This window comes from Pantherophis guttatus, chromosome 2, assembly GCF_059756535.1.
Source record: "Pantherophis guttatus breed Tessera chromosome 2, ASM5975653v1, whole genome shotgun sequence".
Taxonomy (NCBI): domain Eukaryota; kingdom Metazoa; phylum Chordata; class Lepidosauria; order Squamata; family Colubridae; genus Pantherophis; species Pantherophis guttatus.
Window position 1 is genome coordinate 196,876,027 of NC_142064.1, and position 19,385 is coordinate 196,895,411.

Below are 19,385 nucleotides of genomic sequence, written 5' to 3' on the forward strand. Positions count from 1 at the left end.
TTATGGTTTATGATTTTATTATTGGTTTTATTGTTGTGAGCCACCCAAAGTTATGTTTAAGATGGACAGACATACAAATCTTTTAAATAAAGAAACAAGCAGATTTCTATTCCTGGAAGCTTCCACCTCCATGGCCTTTATAATATCACTATTCACTGTTGGGCAGAGGTGGGCGTCACATACTGTAACAACTGGTTCACCCAGAACCGAAAATGTGAGCGTGCATGCGCCTTCCACGTATGCACGCGGCATTGAATAAACAGTGATTATATAGGACAGGATAGCGCCAGGGCAAGTGGGTGGGCTCAGCTGCTGGTCGGAAGTACCGGTTCGCCTGAACCTGTCCGAACCGGCAGCAGCCCACCTCTGCTGTTGGGAGATTAATGCAGTTTCTGGTATTTTTGACACAAGACTCAGTAGATTCATTTGGGAGAGCATGATAATGAAGTACCTGAATGCACCTTCTTTTCTGTGCCTGTTTTCTATCCTCTCAAACTCCTCTGATGCCAAAACCATCCCACTGTCTGTCTGATTATCCTGCAAGAAGTAGAAGCAATGGTTAAAAGGGAGGAGGGAATGCACAAAAACTACATACAGTAAGCAATTACCTGTTTCTTTTTGCACTTTTGCACATGTGCTAATGCAGTTCCCAATTTTTTTAAAAAATGTATATATTAGGGATCTGTTATATACTGGGAAATTAATTGCCTATATATGACTTTTTATATTGGTGCATACGCAAATGAGCACAAATTTCAGTGCAGACTTTATAGAGAAATAAACTGGAATGAATTTGTATTTAAAAAAACGGAAAAAGTGCAGTGTCTCCCAAATCTAGGGGGAAAAAAATGTATCCCTAGAAATGCCAATAGTTTCTGTACATGTGTCCAAACTGCAGAAATGGAAAAACAACTTGCTATAACATGGCAGAATAATTGCTGATGGAAATTGAGGAGTATTTGGGAAGGAGCAAATGATGAAAAGTGCACTGTAAACTTGTGATGCATGTCTCATCATTTTTTCATCATTGTGGATTGTATCACACACATACTGATGAACAGGAAGGAGGAGCAGCTTAAATCTTCCATTACCCATTGATGTTTCCTCCAAAGACAGTTTGATTTATTTTTATTTTATTTTATTTTATTTTATTTTTTCTAAGTAATGAAGGGTGGCAACAGATTACCGGAGAGAAATATACTGGAAAGAATAAATACCTTTCATACCTTTCTTATGAAAATGCCCTATCATTCTTCTATTCCCATTCTCTTGGCTAAGCCTGCAGGGGGAAAAAAAACTGAACCTTCCCAGGTTTTTCTTTAATTCTGTCTAAAAAGAACCATTTTTTTTTTTTTGCAGCTTTGGGATTACAAATTGGTGTGAAACCTCGTTGCCTCAGGGATTCCTGTATCTAGGTGAACACACATGTACACACATGCATATGGACATCTGCATGCACACACATTCATATATAGATATATCTCTGCATATGCATTGTCACTGACAGGCATCATAGATGCAAACGTTTTGCAATTGCCACCACTACCAATGCACTTAGATATTTTTGTGGTGCCAGAGAAGCATGTGCAGAATGGAAATGGTGAAGATGGATTCTACTGCATTATCCTCTGCATGTAGGTTATGTTCCCAACCAAGTGGCTGTCAAGTATGCCAGGGAAGATGGCATACCAGTTTGGTCTAGAGCAGTGGTTCTCAACCTGTGGGTCGCGACCCCTTTGGGGGTTGAACAACCCTTTCACAGGGGTCGCCTAAGACCATCGAAAAACACATATTTTCAATGTTTTTAGGAATAGTTTTATGGTTGGGGATCACCACAACATGAGGAACTGTTTTAAAGGGTCGTGGCGTTAGGAAGATTGAGAACCACTGGTCTAGAGGTTAAGGCACCAGGCTAGAAAGTGGGAGACTCTGAGTTCATGGCCATTAGCCATGAAAACTCACTGGGTGATTTGGGTCCAGCCCAACTAACTTACAGTGTCGTTGTGGGGAAGAGTCTACTGGGATGCTACTCACAAACTCACTCAACATGCTACTCACAAACCAGAAAGGAGTATTGGAAGATATGGGTCCTGAGGTTTTTACTTTGTCAGCACTGAAATCTTACTATATTCCGCTCTCTCTCACACCAAAATTGAACTTTTTAAAAATCCAAACAGTGCAATTGTGTCTAGTTGAATGTAATAGAGCTAGTTTATGCCTTTCTTCTTTATTTAGAAAGCTTCTTGGCTATCCACACAAGCTAGTTGCAATTTATGTGAGTGTTTTGCTATGGCAGAAAATGAAACATGCGCATATATCATTTGAGTAAATCTTTAGATTACTGTACTGAATAAATCTTTAGATTACTGTACGAATATCTGTCACAACAGATGGCAGCACCTAACTGATCTTGACTGACTCTGAGAAAGCTAAGCAGAGTCTGATCTTGGTTGTATTAGGATGGGAATCCACTAGGATATCCCAGGACTAAATTGGAAAGTTAAAACATCATCAAGGCCAGGAAGAATGCAATAGCAAGCTAATTTATTTATTTGATTTATATAGCTGCCCATCTCACATAATGTGACTCTGGGCATCTTACATAAAATAGATAAAACAAATAAAATACATAATGTAAAATTAAAACACATAGCCCCTGAGCTTCATAAAATAACTGTCAACAAATCCAGGAGACATGATTTATTGCAATTCAGTTTTTAGGACCTTGTGAAAATCCAACATGGTGGTGGTGGGGTAACCTAATCTCAGGTATAATGAGGTACCACAGGGCAGGTGCCCTAGCAGAAAAGGACATCCTCTTGAATCCTGCCAGATGACAGTCCATGCTTCTTCTATTGGACCAGATGGGATGACTAGAAATAGCTGGGAAAGAGGTGGCTCCATAAGTAGCCCAGTCTAAAGCTATCAAGGCTACCGTTTTGTATTGTTGAATATTTTTATGTATTCAAAAGGAGTCACTCAGTTTGAAGACATCTTTACTTTTGCAGAAAAATAAGTATAAATTAATAGGTTTTGCATTTCCTTTTGTTACCTTTAAAACTGTCTACTCACCGGATGTGCTTTATACATAGTTTGTGTCATAGGAAATTCTTCAAAAGTCTTTAATCTGGATGGACATCTTATTTGATTCCCGCCAGTCAAACAGCCAGGGAAAGATACACAATTATAATATCTAGGAGAGGAAAATCAGAGAAGATACAGAGTTCAGCTATGGGAGCCTTCATTTTATGCTCTTTCTTTGAATCAAACTGGGTTAATTACAAATACTAGCTCTGCAGCAAATTATCAACTTGGGCTGAAGGACTTCTTTCTCCAGATTGCATATTTAAGGTCTGTACCTGTACATTGTATAATTATTTTTGCAGCAATCCCCTTTTTATGAAGTATACAAACTTAATGTGCTTGGGATCAAGAAAGGAAGATCAACATGGAAGAATCCATGTTTAAACTTCCCAGCCTATCAGGGAAAGAACAAAAAAATTTGAGCACCAAAATGAATGGTAGAGAAGTTTTAAAACCTTCCTTCCTCCCATTGCTATTCTTGCATTTTGATTGCAGCCTCCAAGGCTGCTTTTCATTTTAAAATATAGGAATATAAGAATCTGCCTTAGTATTCCAACTCATACTATTTGTCCATCTAATGCTAAATTATCTAACTGTAATTGTACAGATAAAAGACATTTCAATCAATTGTCACCTAATACTGGATAGAGATGCCAAGGATTTTATGTGATACTTTTAGCATGCAAAGGATTATTTTACCTGTCGTGATCCCCCTTCTCTTATATTAGGACACTTTTATCCATCTTTTCAGCACACCTCAGGTGAACCTTCCTAATCTTCTAACAAACAGCATAGAAAATTAATATCTTGGCATTAGAAACATCTAATCCTTTGATTGGAAATAGTGACTTTCTTTTTCTGTGTCATAATACTTGTCACTTTGCAATTTCAATTGGCAATTTCCTTCTTAGTGCTTGAGGTAGCCACCTTTACTAATACAGAGAAACTATTCATTGTCCTACAGGAAGTAGGACATGCTAACTGTTGACTTATTACGAAAGCAGCCCTCCGCATATACATTATACAAATAAGCCTAACCCAAATAATTGTAGGGTGTATTTTAAATAAACAACTTAAAAAGCCTCATTGGAAAGGTTTTAGATGTGACTGATAATGTTGGGGAAAGTTTTATTAGTATGAGAAAAATGCAATACTTGTAAAATCTTTGTTCAAATATTGGCTGACTTTTGGCTACTTCTGACTTCCTATCATATTTTTCAAAAACCAGTACCTTGCTGGTTACATTACCTTGCTGCTACATTATGACAGTGTATCTTCATGTCAAATTCTTCTTCATCAGAATTCTGCTGGATGGATGAAGCCACCTGGGAGAAGCCATCATCTTCAGAACTCTGAGAGTCATTTAACGGGATATAATCTTTCCCCTCCTAATAGAATCCAGATAAATGTATATGAGCAATGATGATAGAAGAATTTACCAACACAATAATGGATATAAACACAATTTTGGTGTCTTCTTTGTATCTTTAATAAGACATAGTTGAAGAACTTCTAAAGAGTTGTCTGTGATGGTTTGGACATATACTGAGGAAAGTAATAAACAATAATTTATCTCATAAAAATGATATAACACATTAGTCTTTAAAATTTAACTATTTGCATAATTAGTTATCAGTTCCTTGGAATTTCATTTCTAGGAGCGGCCATAATATAAAATAACCAAATAAGCAATTCTAGAACGTATATATCAATTTCTAGTTTTCGTAACATTTGAAACTAAGGCATTCCATTCCAAATCAGTATTAATTACTGATGGAACAACTAAAATTAGTTGATAATTATTTTAGCTGTCAGATTGAAAATAATTTTTCAAGAATGTATTCACGAGGACCAATATGGTTTTTAAACTTAAAAGATGGTTAAAAGATAAAGTTAGAACTATATTGGATATTTTGGAATATTTAGAACAAGATATCAAAAAACATGCTACACTCATATTTTTAGATGTAGAGAAAATTCATATTTTCAGAAATTTAAGTAAACAAAAAGCCCAGTTCAAATTATTATAAAAGTCTTCTTATAATAATTTGAACTGGGCTTTTTGTTTACTTAAATTTCTGAAAATATGAATTTTGGAGAGAATTTTAGAAAATGAGTGAAATTGATTTACATTTCATGGGCAGCACAAATAATTGTTAATATGGATTTAACTTGTTTTACCTAGAATGTTATTTTTGTTTCAGGCGTTATTTGTTTTGACAACTGATGGTTCATTTAAACAATGGCAGAAGTACCCTGTATCCCCCCAAATAAGACATCCCCTGATAATAAGCCCAATCGGCCAAGCACTTATTTCAGGTTCAAAAAAATATAAGACAGGGTCTTATTTTTGGAGAAACATGGTATATATCTAAATTTGTATTGCTAGAGGACCCCTCCCCCCAAATAAGGTTTTTCAAAATGGAAAGGAAATAAGAGGATTGGTTCTACCAGATTTAAAATTATGCATTCAAATTGTGCTGCTGAGAAATAGTAGCTATTAAAGTTAGAAGCTGAGTTTGGGCTGAATGGATATATGTTATATGACAAAGCTAAGGTTAATGTAGATTTAAAAAAACCCTTATAGATTATTGCATAAAATAGAAAATATGCACTTATGACTTGTAATTTTGATGATTAGAAAAAAATGTATATAATAGAAAAAGATGAGAGGGTTTTTTTTGTAACCATAGAGCAGGGGTCCCCAAGCTATGCTGGCTGGAGAATTCTTGGAGTTGAAGTCCACAAGTCTTAAAGCTGCCAAGTTTGAAGACCTCTCTCACAGAGTAAGAGATAATTTTGTAATCATACTTGTATTTGCTGCAAAGGAAATTAGAACCTTTTTTCTGTTTCATTTTATCTTTTCTTTCTGCATGTTTGTCTTTCTCTTTTCTTTGTTTTCTTTATTCTTTAATATATTACTTTTTTGTTAACTTTTATTTTCCCTTTAAAACTTAATAAAATTTATATTAAAAAGTCATATATCAATTGGGAAGGGCTGGTGAAATCACAGTGGAGAGAGAAAGCATGTAAATTCTTTTGTGATATAAACAAGTCAGCCAATTTGATGATATACCCTGAAGTGGGATGGGAACATGGCAAGAATATCAAAAACTGGCACACAAAATCTGTGACTTGTAAATCCAGGGGGTTATCCCTAGAAAACATACTGCATGATCTGATGCAAATAAATAATGTGAGTGTATGAAGAATAGCAATGAAGAATAGCAATTTAGAATAGCAACGGATAGCAATCTAGAATACTTTAACATTATCAAAGAGAATACTAATAAATTGGGTGGGTTTTTAAAAACTGAAAACTGTCTAGTAAGTTTAAATAGCATTACTGTAGTATCGTTCAACATTTCTGATGCCAAATACAGCCTAATGCAGTTCTTATCCTCTGTCTGCTTCCAGCTGCACGTTCTGCAGTATATAATAAACAACTTTAATCCAAAACTAAATATTGACTATAGCCAAGATACAGTCAGTGCATTTTTTTGGTCATGATATTCTTGCACACAATTTACTAATACAAAGTCTAATTGTTTTCTGACTTTCTTAGCATGGAAGGAATCAACCTAAGAATACCACAAGTTTTTTATTTTGTGCCTTGCCTTGCCTTCTTTGCACAAATGATTTTAAACTATATGTATTTTAAATACATATATATGAATCAATGTAAAATACATATTTCTATGTCAGGTCTAGACTGAATAGGATATTTGTGGGATATAATAAGCTGCACTTGTTAACAGGAACAGAGCAAAGAAGATTCTTTATCAGAATGGCTGAAACATAAAGTAGTTTCTTCCAAGTTGATGATATTACATAGGTTGCAGCAATATAATAAACTATTTTTGCTTCTAGCTTTAAAAAAAATAATATACGGACAATGAAAACATTACATGTCTGTCCAATAACATTTAATTGAGAGCAATAACATTGCATTGAAAGCTATGCTACGTATTATGTAATGACATAGAGCCACTTTAAGAGGGAGATGGGAGGTCTCTAAATATTCATTCTCACAAACTGATAACCAACATAAATGCCAGATCACACTATGTTTACTCAGTAATAATAACATCTGCCTGCAAGCAAGAACAGGCAAGACCAAAAACAGAAAAAGTAATAGAAAATGAAGAAGCTGAGGTGCTCTGGGATTTTAGAATTCAAAGAGTTAGTCACCTGCAACATAATATCCCAGACTTAACAATTGTTGATAAGAAAAATAAAAAAAGTCTATATGGTGGATGTGGCAGTACTTGGAGACTGCAGAATAGAAGAAAAAGAACTGGAGAAAATTAACAAAATATGCAAAACCTGCAAATAGAAGCAGAATGATTGTGGCAAAAGAAAACAAAGGTACTGCCTTGGGAGCAATCCCAAAACAACTGGAGCACCAATTGAATACTATTGGCATTGACAAAATACAAAATACCATGAGTCAATTGCAAAAGGCAGTGTTACTTGCAATGATACTTTTAATATCATTGAACATCAACATCTCCCTATCCCCTGAGAAGGACTTGATAGATGGATAAAAATGCCAAATCCATTCTGAACATCTGGCTGATTGTGTGACAAAACCATAATGATAATTAACTCCAAATATTGCTGACTATTTCAGCTAAATCTTTGTGTTCTGATAATAATTGGAAACTGACCTGTTGAACATTTTCTTGAAGAAGATCTCCCAGGATCTCAACCAAATCAGAAAATGTTGGCCTTTCTTTGGGATCTCCATACCAACAATTCAGCATTATTCTGTAGCTGCAAAGAACCATTTTTTGCATAAGGTTAGTCAGGTACAGATGAAATGGAAAAGCTCTAATCTTGAGACCGGTTGTTACTACAAAGGAGATGTAAGCAGCTAGACTATAATTCACCTCAGTCTTCCATACAAGAAGCTCTGAAACCTCCTGCACATCTATAATTTGTTGATTTAGTATCTTCATTGTTGGCTATATATTGAAGTACTTTGACTCACATTTCTGCAGTAGCATATTCTGGAGCTCTCATCCTGGTGCCATCTTTTAGTCTTTGGCAAAATTCCTCATTGATTTGTACTCCAGGGTAAGGGGAGGCTCCTGAAAAGATGTAGTGGTATAAAGAGAAAGGGGAGGAAAAAAAATAATGGATGGATTCTTGCAGCTGTACCTATCTACTGTTTTGATTAAATGTAGTACAGTAAAATACAGGCATTTTTTTTCCTAATTACTCTGTAATGGAATCTATTTCACAATGACTGTTTTGTAGCTACTCAGAAGCCATTAAACAAGCTGAAACATCCTCTGTAAAAAGGGTAAGAATCACAAGATTTGTTTGCGGTTGTTCAATAACTACTCAAGACATTTTCAAGCCTTAATTTCTAAAGTTGGCATGATATGGGAATGTTACAAACATTCTCAGAATTAAAAGTAAAGTCCACTTCAAACTAAGTTTGACTCCTAATGACTTTATGGATTATCCATGTAATTTCCTTGGCAAGAATATCAAAATGGCTTGTCATTGTCTTCCAGGATGTTTTTTAATTTTAAAATCTAGCTTATAGTGCTGGCATCTCTTCTTGGTCTCTTGTCCAAACACTATCCAGGACTGATTCTGGTTAGATTTTTGAGCTCAGTTAAAATCAGGTAGATGTTGTCATTTTAATTATAGCTGAACCATAATTAAAACTGGTTTATTACTTTTGAGATAGCAGATCATTGACATATGCAGCATCCAGTCATAAGTTTTGTAATTATAAAATAAAGTGGCTGATGAATTTTATAATTAATCACTTAACTATAGGAAATACAGGTGGTAGGGGAAAAATCACAAAATATAGGGAATTTTGCAGTCTACTTTTAAAATTGTATGCTTAAAAAAACATAACTAATCCCATGAAGAGTCCAAATATTTAATACTTACCTAAAGAGAATATCTCCCACAATAGGACTCCAAAGGACCAGACATCACTCTGAGTAGTGTAAACTTTGTCAAAGATGCTTTCTGGAGCCATCCACTTCAGTGGAAGACGGGCCTATAGTACAGCAATAGCAAGGTACATAAATTACAGTGGAAGAAAAACAATATTTTTTAAAAAAACACAGGAAAGTCTCCAGAGATTCTATAATGGTGTTTGAAGATGGGCAGAAAATACAATAAATAAGAAATTTTCATTTTCAAATAACAGGAAGTTGCAATCTGGCATAATCCTATCTGCCTAGACACTGTAGCTGCATTTGCTGTGAATTCCAAAACAAGGTAGAAAAGTGAAATTTGGCTCACATTTAAATTCAAACTGTACAGATTACCAAAAAAAGGAAGTATTTCAAGATAACGTTTAAATATTATTTACTTGTTCTCTCAAAGCAGTTTTATAGACTATGGGTTTGCAAGAAAAAAAGTCCTATCTTCTACTTTTTTTAAAAAAAAAAGTTATATCAAGGGACCTTTATCAGTAAATGGAGATGGTGTCTGACTCAGAGATTGCTTGCAAGCCCTGCTAAAGGCTATTGAGTCTCTTAGTGACGGGAAGCAAGTAGCTTCCAGTTGATGCTGACTTCCAATTGACATCAACCCCAAACAGCATCTTAATAGCAAGGGATTGTCGTACGACAGCTCAAAAATACCTATAAGGGCTATAGATTGCCCAAAGCAGGCATATATTTCCATCTTGTGCACTGAACCTAATACTTAGTTTATATCAAGAAATTACACTAGATATAGCATTTGTCTGCTTTATTCCTTCAGGTACTGTACCTTTCTAGGAACAAACATTTCTTCTGCATTGGGATGCCCAAAGGTCATTAGTAAATAAATCCAAAATCCATAGAGGCAATATCTTCATTGGACTAATTAAATATCTACACAATAGTACTCATTCCACCATGAATTTTGGTGTCCCCCCTCATGTTTAACACAGCTATATTGATTTTTATACAATAACACTGAAAGATATTGACTGGCAACCAACTTCAGAAACCAGTTCCTTTTTATCCAAAGGACAACCCAGAACTCACACTGCCCTTCCTGACATAGTCAGGGTCCTTGTAGATATCCCGAGCCAGACCAAAGTCACAAATCTTCACCACATTGTTCTCTGACAATAAGATGTTCCGAGCTGCTAAGTCTCTATGGATACACTATAGGAAAATGCAGAAGAGGGCGGGGAGAAATCCAAAATAAATTAAATGTTAATACAAAATTTTCAAAAAGGACAGAAAAACTGGAAAAAAAGAAAAAAGAAAAATGCTTAATTCTCTCTAAGGCTTGTACTCTCAGTGAAAGACATAAGTAAAAGAAGCAAGAAATCCTTTCCAGAAAATACTGAACACCTTATGTTTTCTCTCATTTATTTGCAAAACTACAAATATGATTGTAAGAAAAAATGTAAGAAATGCTGGAGTCCCCTGCCTGGAAAAATGCATATGCAAAGATAAATAAACCTTGCTCTCAATAGCTTTACGCTGTCTTTGCTTGGCCAAGCAACTGAAACAAAATGACACAGGTGGGACATATAATAAAACTGTACTCTTGTTCAATGGTGTGGCAGCCGGCTAGCCAGCTGTGTGTTTCAAGGATGTTGCATTTTCCCCTGCTACTTATACATTCCAGAAGACAGCTGGACAAATGATAAAAAGTGCCCAAATGACTATTTCTATGGGGAGAGCAGTGTTTGCTGCTCCTGCATTAGGCATCCATGCTCTACCATGTAAACCAATAGACACACAGGAAAAAATGTCCTAACAGCTCACTTGGATGGGTTTCATTTCATTGCATGCGTACAAATGTATTTCCCAATTGCACATCAGTTCAGAAGGGGGAGCAATGTTGACTGCAATTTACTGATAGGTTCTGTCACCTCATTTTGTGGATTTTGACCGGCTCAAGGTTGACTCAGCCTTCCATCCTCCCATGGTCAGTAAAATGAGGACCCAGATTATTGGGGGCAATATGCTGATGTGTTTATTTATTTGTTTATTTATTTTTGTCAAGAACATATTTGGTAATAAGTATAAGCATGGATTGGATACATAAAATAGATACAAATAGAAGAAACATTAGGACAGGGACAGTAGGTACGCTGGTGCTCTTATGCACACCCCTTACAGACCATTTAGGAATGGGGTGAGGTCAACAGTAGACAGTCTTAGGTTAAAATTTTGGGGGTTTTGGGATGAAACCACAGAGTCAGGTAGTGTATTCCAGGCATTAAGCACTCTGTTGCTGAAGTCATATTTTCTGCAATCGAGTTTGGTGAGGTTTACCTAAAGTTTGTATCTATTGTGTGTTCGTGTATTGTTGTTGTTGAAGCTGAACTAGTCATTAACAGGTAGGACATTGTAGCAGATAATTTTATGAGCTACGCTTAGGTCATACTGAAGGCGGCATAGTTCTAAGTTTTCTAAGCCCAGAATTTCAAGTCTGGTGGCATAAGGTTTTCTGTTGTGAGCAGAGGAGTGGAGGACTCTTCTTGTGAAATATTTCTGGACACGTTCAATTGTATTAATGTCCGATATGCAGTGTGGGTTCCAGACAGATGAGCTGTATTCAAGAATTGGTCTAGCAAATGTTTTGTATGCTCTGGTTAGTAGTGTGATATTACCGGAGAAGAAGCTACGCAAGATTAGGTTTACAACTCTTAATGCCTTTTTGGCGATGTTGTTACAGTGGGCTTTGGCACTTAGATCATTAGATATCTAATGATCTGAGTACTCCAATATCCTTGACAGAGTGAAGGTCATCTACAAGGATGTGTCCACTCAGCATATATTTTGTGTTCTGGGTTTTTTTGCCAATGTGTAAGACAGAGCATTTGTTGGTTGAGATTTGGAGTTGCCAATTGTTTACCCATTCCGATATATAGCATTGCTCAGAGAGTGCTATAAAGCACTGTGATGCAGTATATAAATCTAAGTGCTTTTGCTATTGCTATGAGGCCCTACATGTGATCTGTGCAGTGGGTCGGAAAACAGTCTCTCTCCTTTATTGGATAACTCCTTCCCAATCTTTAAATCAGTGTTATTGAACAGATGGCTCAACACATAGTCAGGCCTTTTGTCAAAATTTGCACCCTACTTCAGACCTGTTCCTGTTCTCACCCCATAAGGGAAACAGATTTTCTTCCACAGACAGTGGAATCCTCTAACTGCTTTCCCTAATTTTTTCCAAAGCTTCTCTATATTTGTTTTCATCCTGCATCAATCTGTGGATTATTGATATTTCCCTCCAATAATAACTATCAAGAGAAGACGCATGTTGAGATGGATGGATGGACAGACAGACAGATAGATTGCTTACCTTTCTAGAGGCTAGAAACTCCATTCCACGGGCAACCTGAAAGCTGTAGCAGATCAGATCTTCCATTGTCAGAGGGCTTTGCCATAAATCATCCACTGTATAAAAGTGCAAGTAAGAAGGTTATATTCTGTAGGCTGGCAGTGAAAAAGAAAAGGTTACTTTCCCCAGGCAACAGGTTATGCTGTACCACTGCATTTGGAGGAGTGGGAGGATGTCCCACAGAAATCTTGCTAAGTAGAAAAAGGTAGTGGAATAAGTGGGATCAATTATTATTGTCCAGGAACAATGTTATTGTTGATTATTAGTTAGTTAAAACAAACTGGGTGGCTGACAACCAAAGGCATTACATGCAGGCAGTAAAAAAAAGCAAAACCAAATGAAAACCAAATGAAACTTAACATTATTAAAACTTTCATTACAACCAAATTATGTCCACACCACTCCTCTCATTCCTATCTCACCCTACCCCAACACTTTAAGGAAAAGCTAGGTGGTGTTGCTACAGAAAAGGCATACTTCCTAAGTAGTCACACTACTTAGTGGTGGTGACACTTCAGAGAAAGAGAAGGAACCTGGAGCATGCTCACTCTACCCAATTTAGTAGAACAAGTAGATACCCACATAGGAAGAGGTGGTTTTCCAGATAACCTGGCCTGATGCCATATAGGACTTTTGTCAAGTGTGAAAGACCAGGTCCACACATGAAGGTTCAATTAAACTGATTTATTGCTAAAAGCCTGAGCTGGATAAGGCTCAATGGCACTCAAAGGGAGTTGGACTGAGTTCTTTTGTGGCTATGTAAGAATTCTAGGCCGATCCCCCTTTTCATTCCACCCCCATTGTGCCATCCCTTCTCCTACAGTTTTAAAGGTGATAACCAGCACCTTGAAAGCAGAGTCAGTGCAACTGATGCAGCAATGGTATAGCATGGACAATCTGAGAGGTGCTCAATACTATGCAAGCGGCCACATTTCAGACCGATGCTAACTTCTGGGTGAACTTCAAGGGCAGCTCATATAAAGCACATTGCAGTAATCCAAACAAGAAATGACGAAGGCTTGTGGACCATGAGTGCTCCTGGTCCACAAAAGGGCACAACTGGCACATAAGATGAATCTGTACAATGAATTTTCCCACAAGCAGCAGCTGGAAGCCTAAGAGGATCCAGTTCTGTACAATTTAGTTCAAATGAAAACAACAAGAGTTTAAACATACATATAGCTGTATGCTGAGTAGCAAGTGCAATAGTGCGGAGAACATGGCCAACATGGCCAACCTTCACACAAGTTATAGGGCATCTCTTTATTAGAGATGCCCTATATCTATCCATTAATATCTATCCATTAATTGAAGTAAATCTTTTATCTGCCAAGAATTATCAATTTAATTATGAGAGATTTAACAGCAAATAAACATGAATTTTGTCAAAGAAATTGAGACTGAATTGAGTATGTCTTTTGGGGGGGAGCTTTCTGCATCTGTTTCCTGATTGAAAAAAGAAATACAGTTAACAAAATTGCTTGCCTGCAGGAAAACTGTGTGTTTCTTTTTGCCCAGGTGCTGTAAACGATTAAGCCATGGAATGATACTGATCTTTTGTAGAATCATATATCTTTGCCATGTGACCTTAGCTAAAATGGTAAATATTTCTGGAAAGTTTTATATATTTATGAAGTGACAGACAATGGTGTGCCCGGAAAGGCAGGAGATTGTTTTGATAAAAGAGAACTGTATTATTGTAATTACTATTCATATCAGTGAAATTTCTCAAAGATATATTTGAATAAAATTGCTTCAGCTATACAACTAGTAATAAATGTATTCATTAATAAAAACTATTATCAAAAACAGGACGAGCACAGAGGTTTTTTGTCAACATGCATATACTCTTATCCAAATAAAAGTATTTCTCTTCTCTCTTTCTCTCTCTCTCTCACACACACACAGACACACACACACACACATCCACAAGATATTTCTGAAATTGAATTTAACATATAAATCTTAAATTCATTCAGAGCTCAATATTCTGAATTAATCTGCCCCCCCCCCTTAATTCTGTCTCTTTCAAATACCTAAGAGATTGTTTCTGGGTGTGCTGCCACTGGAATTCTAAATCTTTCACCTCTGAATTTTGAAGACATATTTAATAAAAAATAAAGAGGGCTTTCAAGGAGATATTATCAAAATCTCTGGGGAAGCACATGCAGCCAGTGTCATGAAATCCTCACTCCTATTACAGGCATATCTTCATTCGTTTTCATTTGATGGCATATATTATATCATTACATAAAATGATCCCCTGAAAATTCTGGGTCTTTCTTGACTTTATTGTGACCTAATTCTTATGAAGAAGAACTTTAAATAATGACTCATTATTTCTCCCTATCCTATAAACTGCCAAGAACTCATACCACTGTTACCATTTACACTGATGGTGAATAGTCCAGTTCTTCAGGCTCTCCATGTAAAATATATAAAACATCCAGTATCTTGCTTGCCCATTTTTTTCCTAATAGCTAAGGTTAGGATAAATAGTAACCCACGTTGTTGTTGTTAGTTGCGAAGTCGTGTCTGACCCATCATGACCCCATGGACAATATTCCTCCAGGTCTTCCTGTCCTCTGGAGTCTATTTAAGCTCATGCCGACTGCATTAGTGACTCCATCTAGCCACCACGTTCTCTGTCGTCCCCTTCTTCTTTTGCCCTCAATCTTTCCCAGAATTAGGCTCTTCTCCAGTGAGTCCTTCCTTCTCAGTAGGTGGCCAAAGTATTTGAGTTTCATCTTCAGGATCTGGCCTTCTAAAGAGCAGTCAGGGTTGATCTCCTCTAGGACTGACCGGTTTGATCGCCTTGCAGTCCAAATCATGAAAAATAATGGTAACTATGTGGGTTACTTTTGCAGTACCGAAAGTAACCCACATAGTTACCATTATTTTACAAGATTTGTTAAGACCATGATTTAAGAAGTCCTGGAAATGAATTATAGTCCTCTGAAGGAAAAACAGTCAGACAAAATTTTTTACCTTCTTGTATGAAATGTGGTGATGATGCTGTCTGACTCTTGTTCATTAGAAGTCTATTCAAAATTGCACTGTCATGGGTGCACGACCGGCTTCTTTTGTCTGCTCGAACTGCTTCCACAATGGAACGAACTTGGATGCGCAGCCTTGGGGATTTTTCCTGGGAAGACAACCGGAAGACAAAAGTTAGCAATAGCAATAGGACTTAGATTTAGATACTGCTTCACAGTGCTTTATAGCTCCATCTAAGTGGTTTACAGAGTCAGCATATTGCCCCCCCAACAAACTGGGTCCTCATTTTACCGATCTCGGAACGATGGAAGGCTGAGGCAACCCTGAGCCAATGACAACTGAACTGCCAAACTGCAGGCAGTCAGCAGGCAGAAGTAGCCTGCAGTACTGCGTTCTATCCACTGAGCCACCATGGCTCATACTTATTAGGAGGCAAATTATACAGTGATTCAATCAATAGGGATATTTCTTCTCATATTAGATCAAACAGTCCAAACACACTAAACTTTACTGAGCAGATAGAAAGACAGAGTAAACATGGGAATAGCAGACATGCAAGTCACAACACAGATGAGCCAAACAGCTTATAAGGTGGGTGGTGAAAATAAGAAATCCCTATTTGTATCTTATAGAACTTCTAAATGCCATTCCTAAGCCCAGACAAATGGGAAGGGCTGGAGAAAGACCTAGTGGCCTATTCCAATTATATTATTATCAAGAAGGGGTATACTGCGGACTCCATTGGCAAATAATTTCGCTGGCAGGGTCCAGAAGAAAAACGTTTTCTGCTGTAACTCTCACCATTTGGAATATTGTACCTCTCAAAGTGAGATCTGCCTCCACCCTCTTGGCCTTCCGAAAGACCCTGAAAACCTCATCTGGCAACTGGCTTGGGGATGCCAATGGGGTCTCTTATTCTGAAGGTGGCTAGTAAAATAGGAAGATTCCTCCCACGGCCTATTTGCATATTGGTCTCTTTTATCTAACTTTTGATTAATTTTAATGTTTCTTAATATTGTATCTTTTAATGTCTTTACAGGTCTTACTGTTTTATATTATGTTTTCATAATGTTGTAAGCCACCCAGAGTTGCTTGACAGTGAAATCATATAAATTTGACAGACAGACAGACAGATGAAGTTTTGTGGGGAAAAATTCAGAGAAAAGTTTGACTATGATACCAAAGGTTGGAGTTCCAGGGAAGAAAGTATCAAATGTGCTACTGGGAAGACCAATGTGTTACAAGTAGTCTAGGCGATAATAAGACAGCAGCAGAAATCCCCTTGAAGAGCCTGAATGCTAATGAAGCCTACGATGAAAGGCACCATCTGTGCTGGAACAAAATGAACAAGGCTGTATGATTGGAATTGGAGTTTAAGAAGTATGAACCACGGGAAGCTGGATATCATCAAGAAAGAAATGGCTAGGATCAAAATAGGCATTCTTGCCATCAACTGGACTGGAAACAGCGATATTCAGCTAGATGAGTTGACGGTGTCCTATTCCAGAAATGACAACATCAGAAGGAATGGAGGAGCACTGATAACAAGCAAGAAAATCATCAAATAAGTTGAAAGCTTCCAAATAGTAAATTACAGTATAGTGGTGATTTGAATCAGAGCAAAGCTTCTGAATGTCACCATTTTCCAAATAAATGCACCTACAGATGCATCCAAAGAAGAAATAGAACAATTGTATGCTAACATTCGAAAAGATTACAGAAATGCTAAAAAAGATACATAGTATGTAGAATTACATTATGGAAATTTCAACCTCCAAATCTGAGAAAAAACAGAAATCGTTGACAGATTTCGTTTAGGAGAAAGGAATGCAGTAGGCGATCACTTGGCGAAGTCCTATCAAGAAAATCAGCTGAGGATCTCCGGTACATTGATTATTCAACCATTACACTATTTATACACATGCATTTCACCAAATGGATTGTATCACATCTAAATCAATTACACCTAATGCAGCCAATAATGGAAAAGGATATTGGCTAAGCTGGATTTTCTTAATGACCACATGATTTATTTAACCACTGCAATGACTTCCTTTACAGCCATCATAAAATGGTTGTAAAATTGAATCCCATCACGTGGTGGCCACCCTGACTTATTATGACCCAATTGTGATCATAAATTGAGGACTATCTGTACTGTGCACATCTTACAGTATCAAACAAGGAGATATTAGGCATCACCAAACCAGTGATATCACTGGAAGCTTTCCAAGCTAAGAGTACCTCATTTTATGTTGTTGGTTGGTTGATGCCTCATATTAGTCATGTCCTGCAATCAAATTGCTTAACTAAATCAGTTATGGTTAAAAAAAAATGAGGTGGCAAAGGATTGATATCATAAAAGAAGGAACATTAAACAAATTTGTAGAACATCAGGAAGAATGGAGAGTGCTAATCTATAAATCTGAAATTGGACGAGACTAAACAAATGAAGACAGATACAAAGGTCCATCTATTCCAGTCTCCCTTTTTGCAATGCTGACTTCTACATTGGCAGCCCACAAACTGAATACGAGGACAAGAGTCCCTTTCCATTGTTGTTCCCGTGCAACAGACATTTAAAGACAGACTGCTTCTGAACTTGATTGAGGAAGGGGAAAATTTAAAACAGTGGAGCAATAAATGGGGAAAAAATGGTGTATTCTTCTTGCTTCCACAAGCCTTCCTACTTTGCCCCGTCAGCTGATTTTCTCTTTGCCAGATTCCCAGATTATGAAAATCACAACTAGGGAAGGCAATTTGGAAGCAAAAGTTATGGTTTCACAATGGAGAAACATCATTATTATCATAATCATTATTTTTCCAACAGGGCAATGTCTTCAGTCACAAATTATATTTTACCATCTCATGTAGTTTCCCATTCAAATATCAAGCAACAGTGACAGACTTTGCTTACTTCCAATATCATTGCTAAATTTTCTTCAGAAGACCATCACATTCTCCAAAAATAGGGATTAGAAACAGTGCTAAGAAAACATCAGTTACATACCCTGTAAGGGCTGAATCCTTCCCGTTTGGTTCGCAAATAATTGGAGAGGTTTCCATATTTGCAGAATTCAACAATTACCATGAGGGGACCTGCGAAAGAAAAGCCAATGGAGAAAGGAAGAAAGGGAATTCCACAGAAATAGTCAATGTTGTTGGACTTTTGCTTCTCATCCAAGACGTTTCTTCAGTTCAACTTCTAAACCTGAAGAAACTTCTTGGATGAGAAGCATAACGTTTCAAAGGAAAAAAAACCAAGAAGGTCCAGTTGCCTTTCAGGAAAAACATCTTTGGAACATAGAAAAAGTTGTGAACTATAACTGTCTTTCGAGGGGTGGTCAGTTGGTTGAGTTAAATGTTACCAATAATAATAATTAGCAGCAACTCTGCAGTTTCAGTTTCAATGATTTATTTAAAATGTTTATATAGCCACCCATCTTATGGCAACTCCTGGTAGAACTTCATATCTAAAGGAATTGTTTTATTGTTGAATAGAGCAGTGGTTCCCAATCTTTGCAGCTTGGCTCTGCCTGGCACGCATGTGAGTGGCAGGCGCACATGTGCATGCACAGCTCCATTTGTGCGAGTGGCGTGTGCACGCTCTCCACTCATGCAAATGGAGCTTTGCGCATGAGCGGAAGGTGTTTGCGCATGCACACAAAGCTCCACTCGCCTAAGCAGCAGGCACTTGTGCTCATGTGCAAAACTCCACTTGTGCAAGCAGAGGACGCTTGAGCGGAGAGCGCTTGTGCTTGCCCACAAAGTTCCATTCACAGGACACAAGCGCCCACTGCTCATGTGAGTGGAGCTTCACACGTGCACGCTTTCCCATTTCTTCCAGCCCAGTTTTGAACAGGCCGCAGCCCTGTAGTCAACTGTGGCCCAGGGGTTGGAGACCTCTGGAATAGAGCACACACCCCTGCAAATCTGCATAAGTGCAATATTTGACATCAGAACTTGTGCTTAAT

General features: G+C 37.3%; 1 protein-coding gene across 2 annotated transcripts in view; it reads right to left on the minus strand.

The window, feature by feature from the left end:
• The window catches only part of FLT4 (fms related receptor tyrosine kinase 4), a 106,843-nt gene that overhangs the window by 1,692 nt on the left and 85,766 nt on the right, over positions 1-19,385 (minus strand). For both annotated transcript variants that reach the window (XM_034402626.3, XM_034402618.3), the window contains exons 20-29: positions 18,422-18,510; positions 15,403-15,559; positions 12,376-12,470; positions 10,095-10,217; positions 9,001-9,112; positions 8,078-8,177; positions 7,755-7,860; positions 4,333-4,472; positions 3,073-3,193; positions 452-537 (exon numbers count right to left, since the gene is read on the minus strand). In XM_034402626.3, coding sequence (XP_034258517.2) covers positions 452-537; positions 3,073-3,193; positions 4,333-4,472; positions 7,755-7,860; positions 8,078-8,177; positions 9,001-9,112; positions 10,095-10,217; positions 12,376-12,470; positions 15,403-15,559; positions 18,422-18,510 — 1,129 coding nt within the window. The remainder of the gene's footprint in view (positions 1-451; positions 538-3,072; positions 3,194-4,332; positions 4,473-7,754; positions 7,861-8,077; positions 8,178-9,000; positions 9,113-10,094; positions 10,218-12,375; positions 12,471-15,402; positions 15,560-18,421; positions 18,511-19,385) is intronic.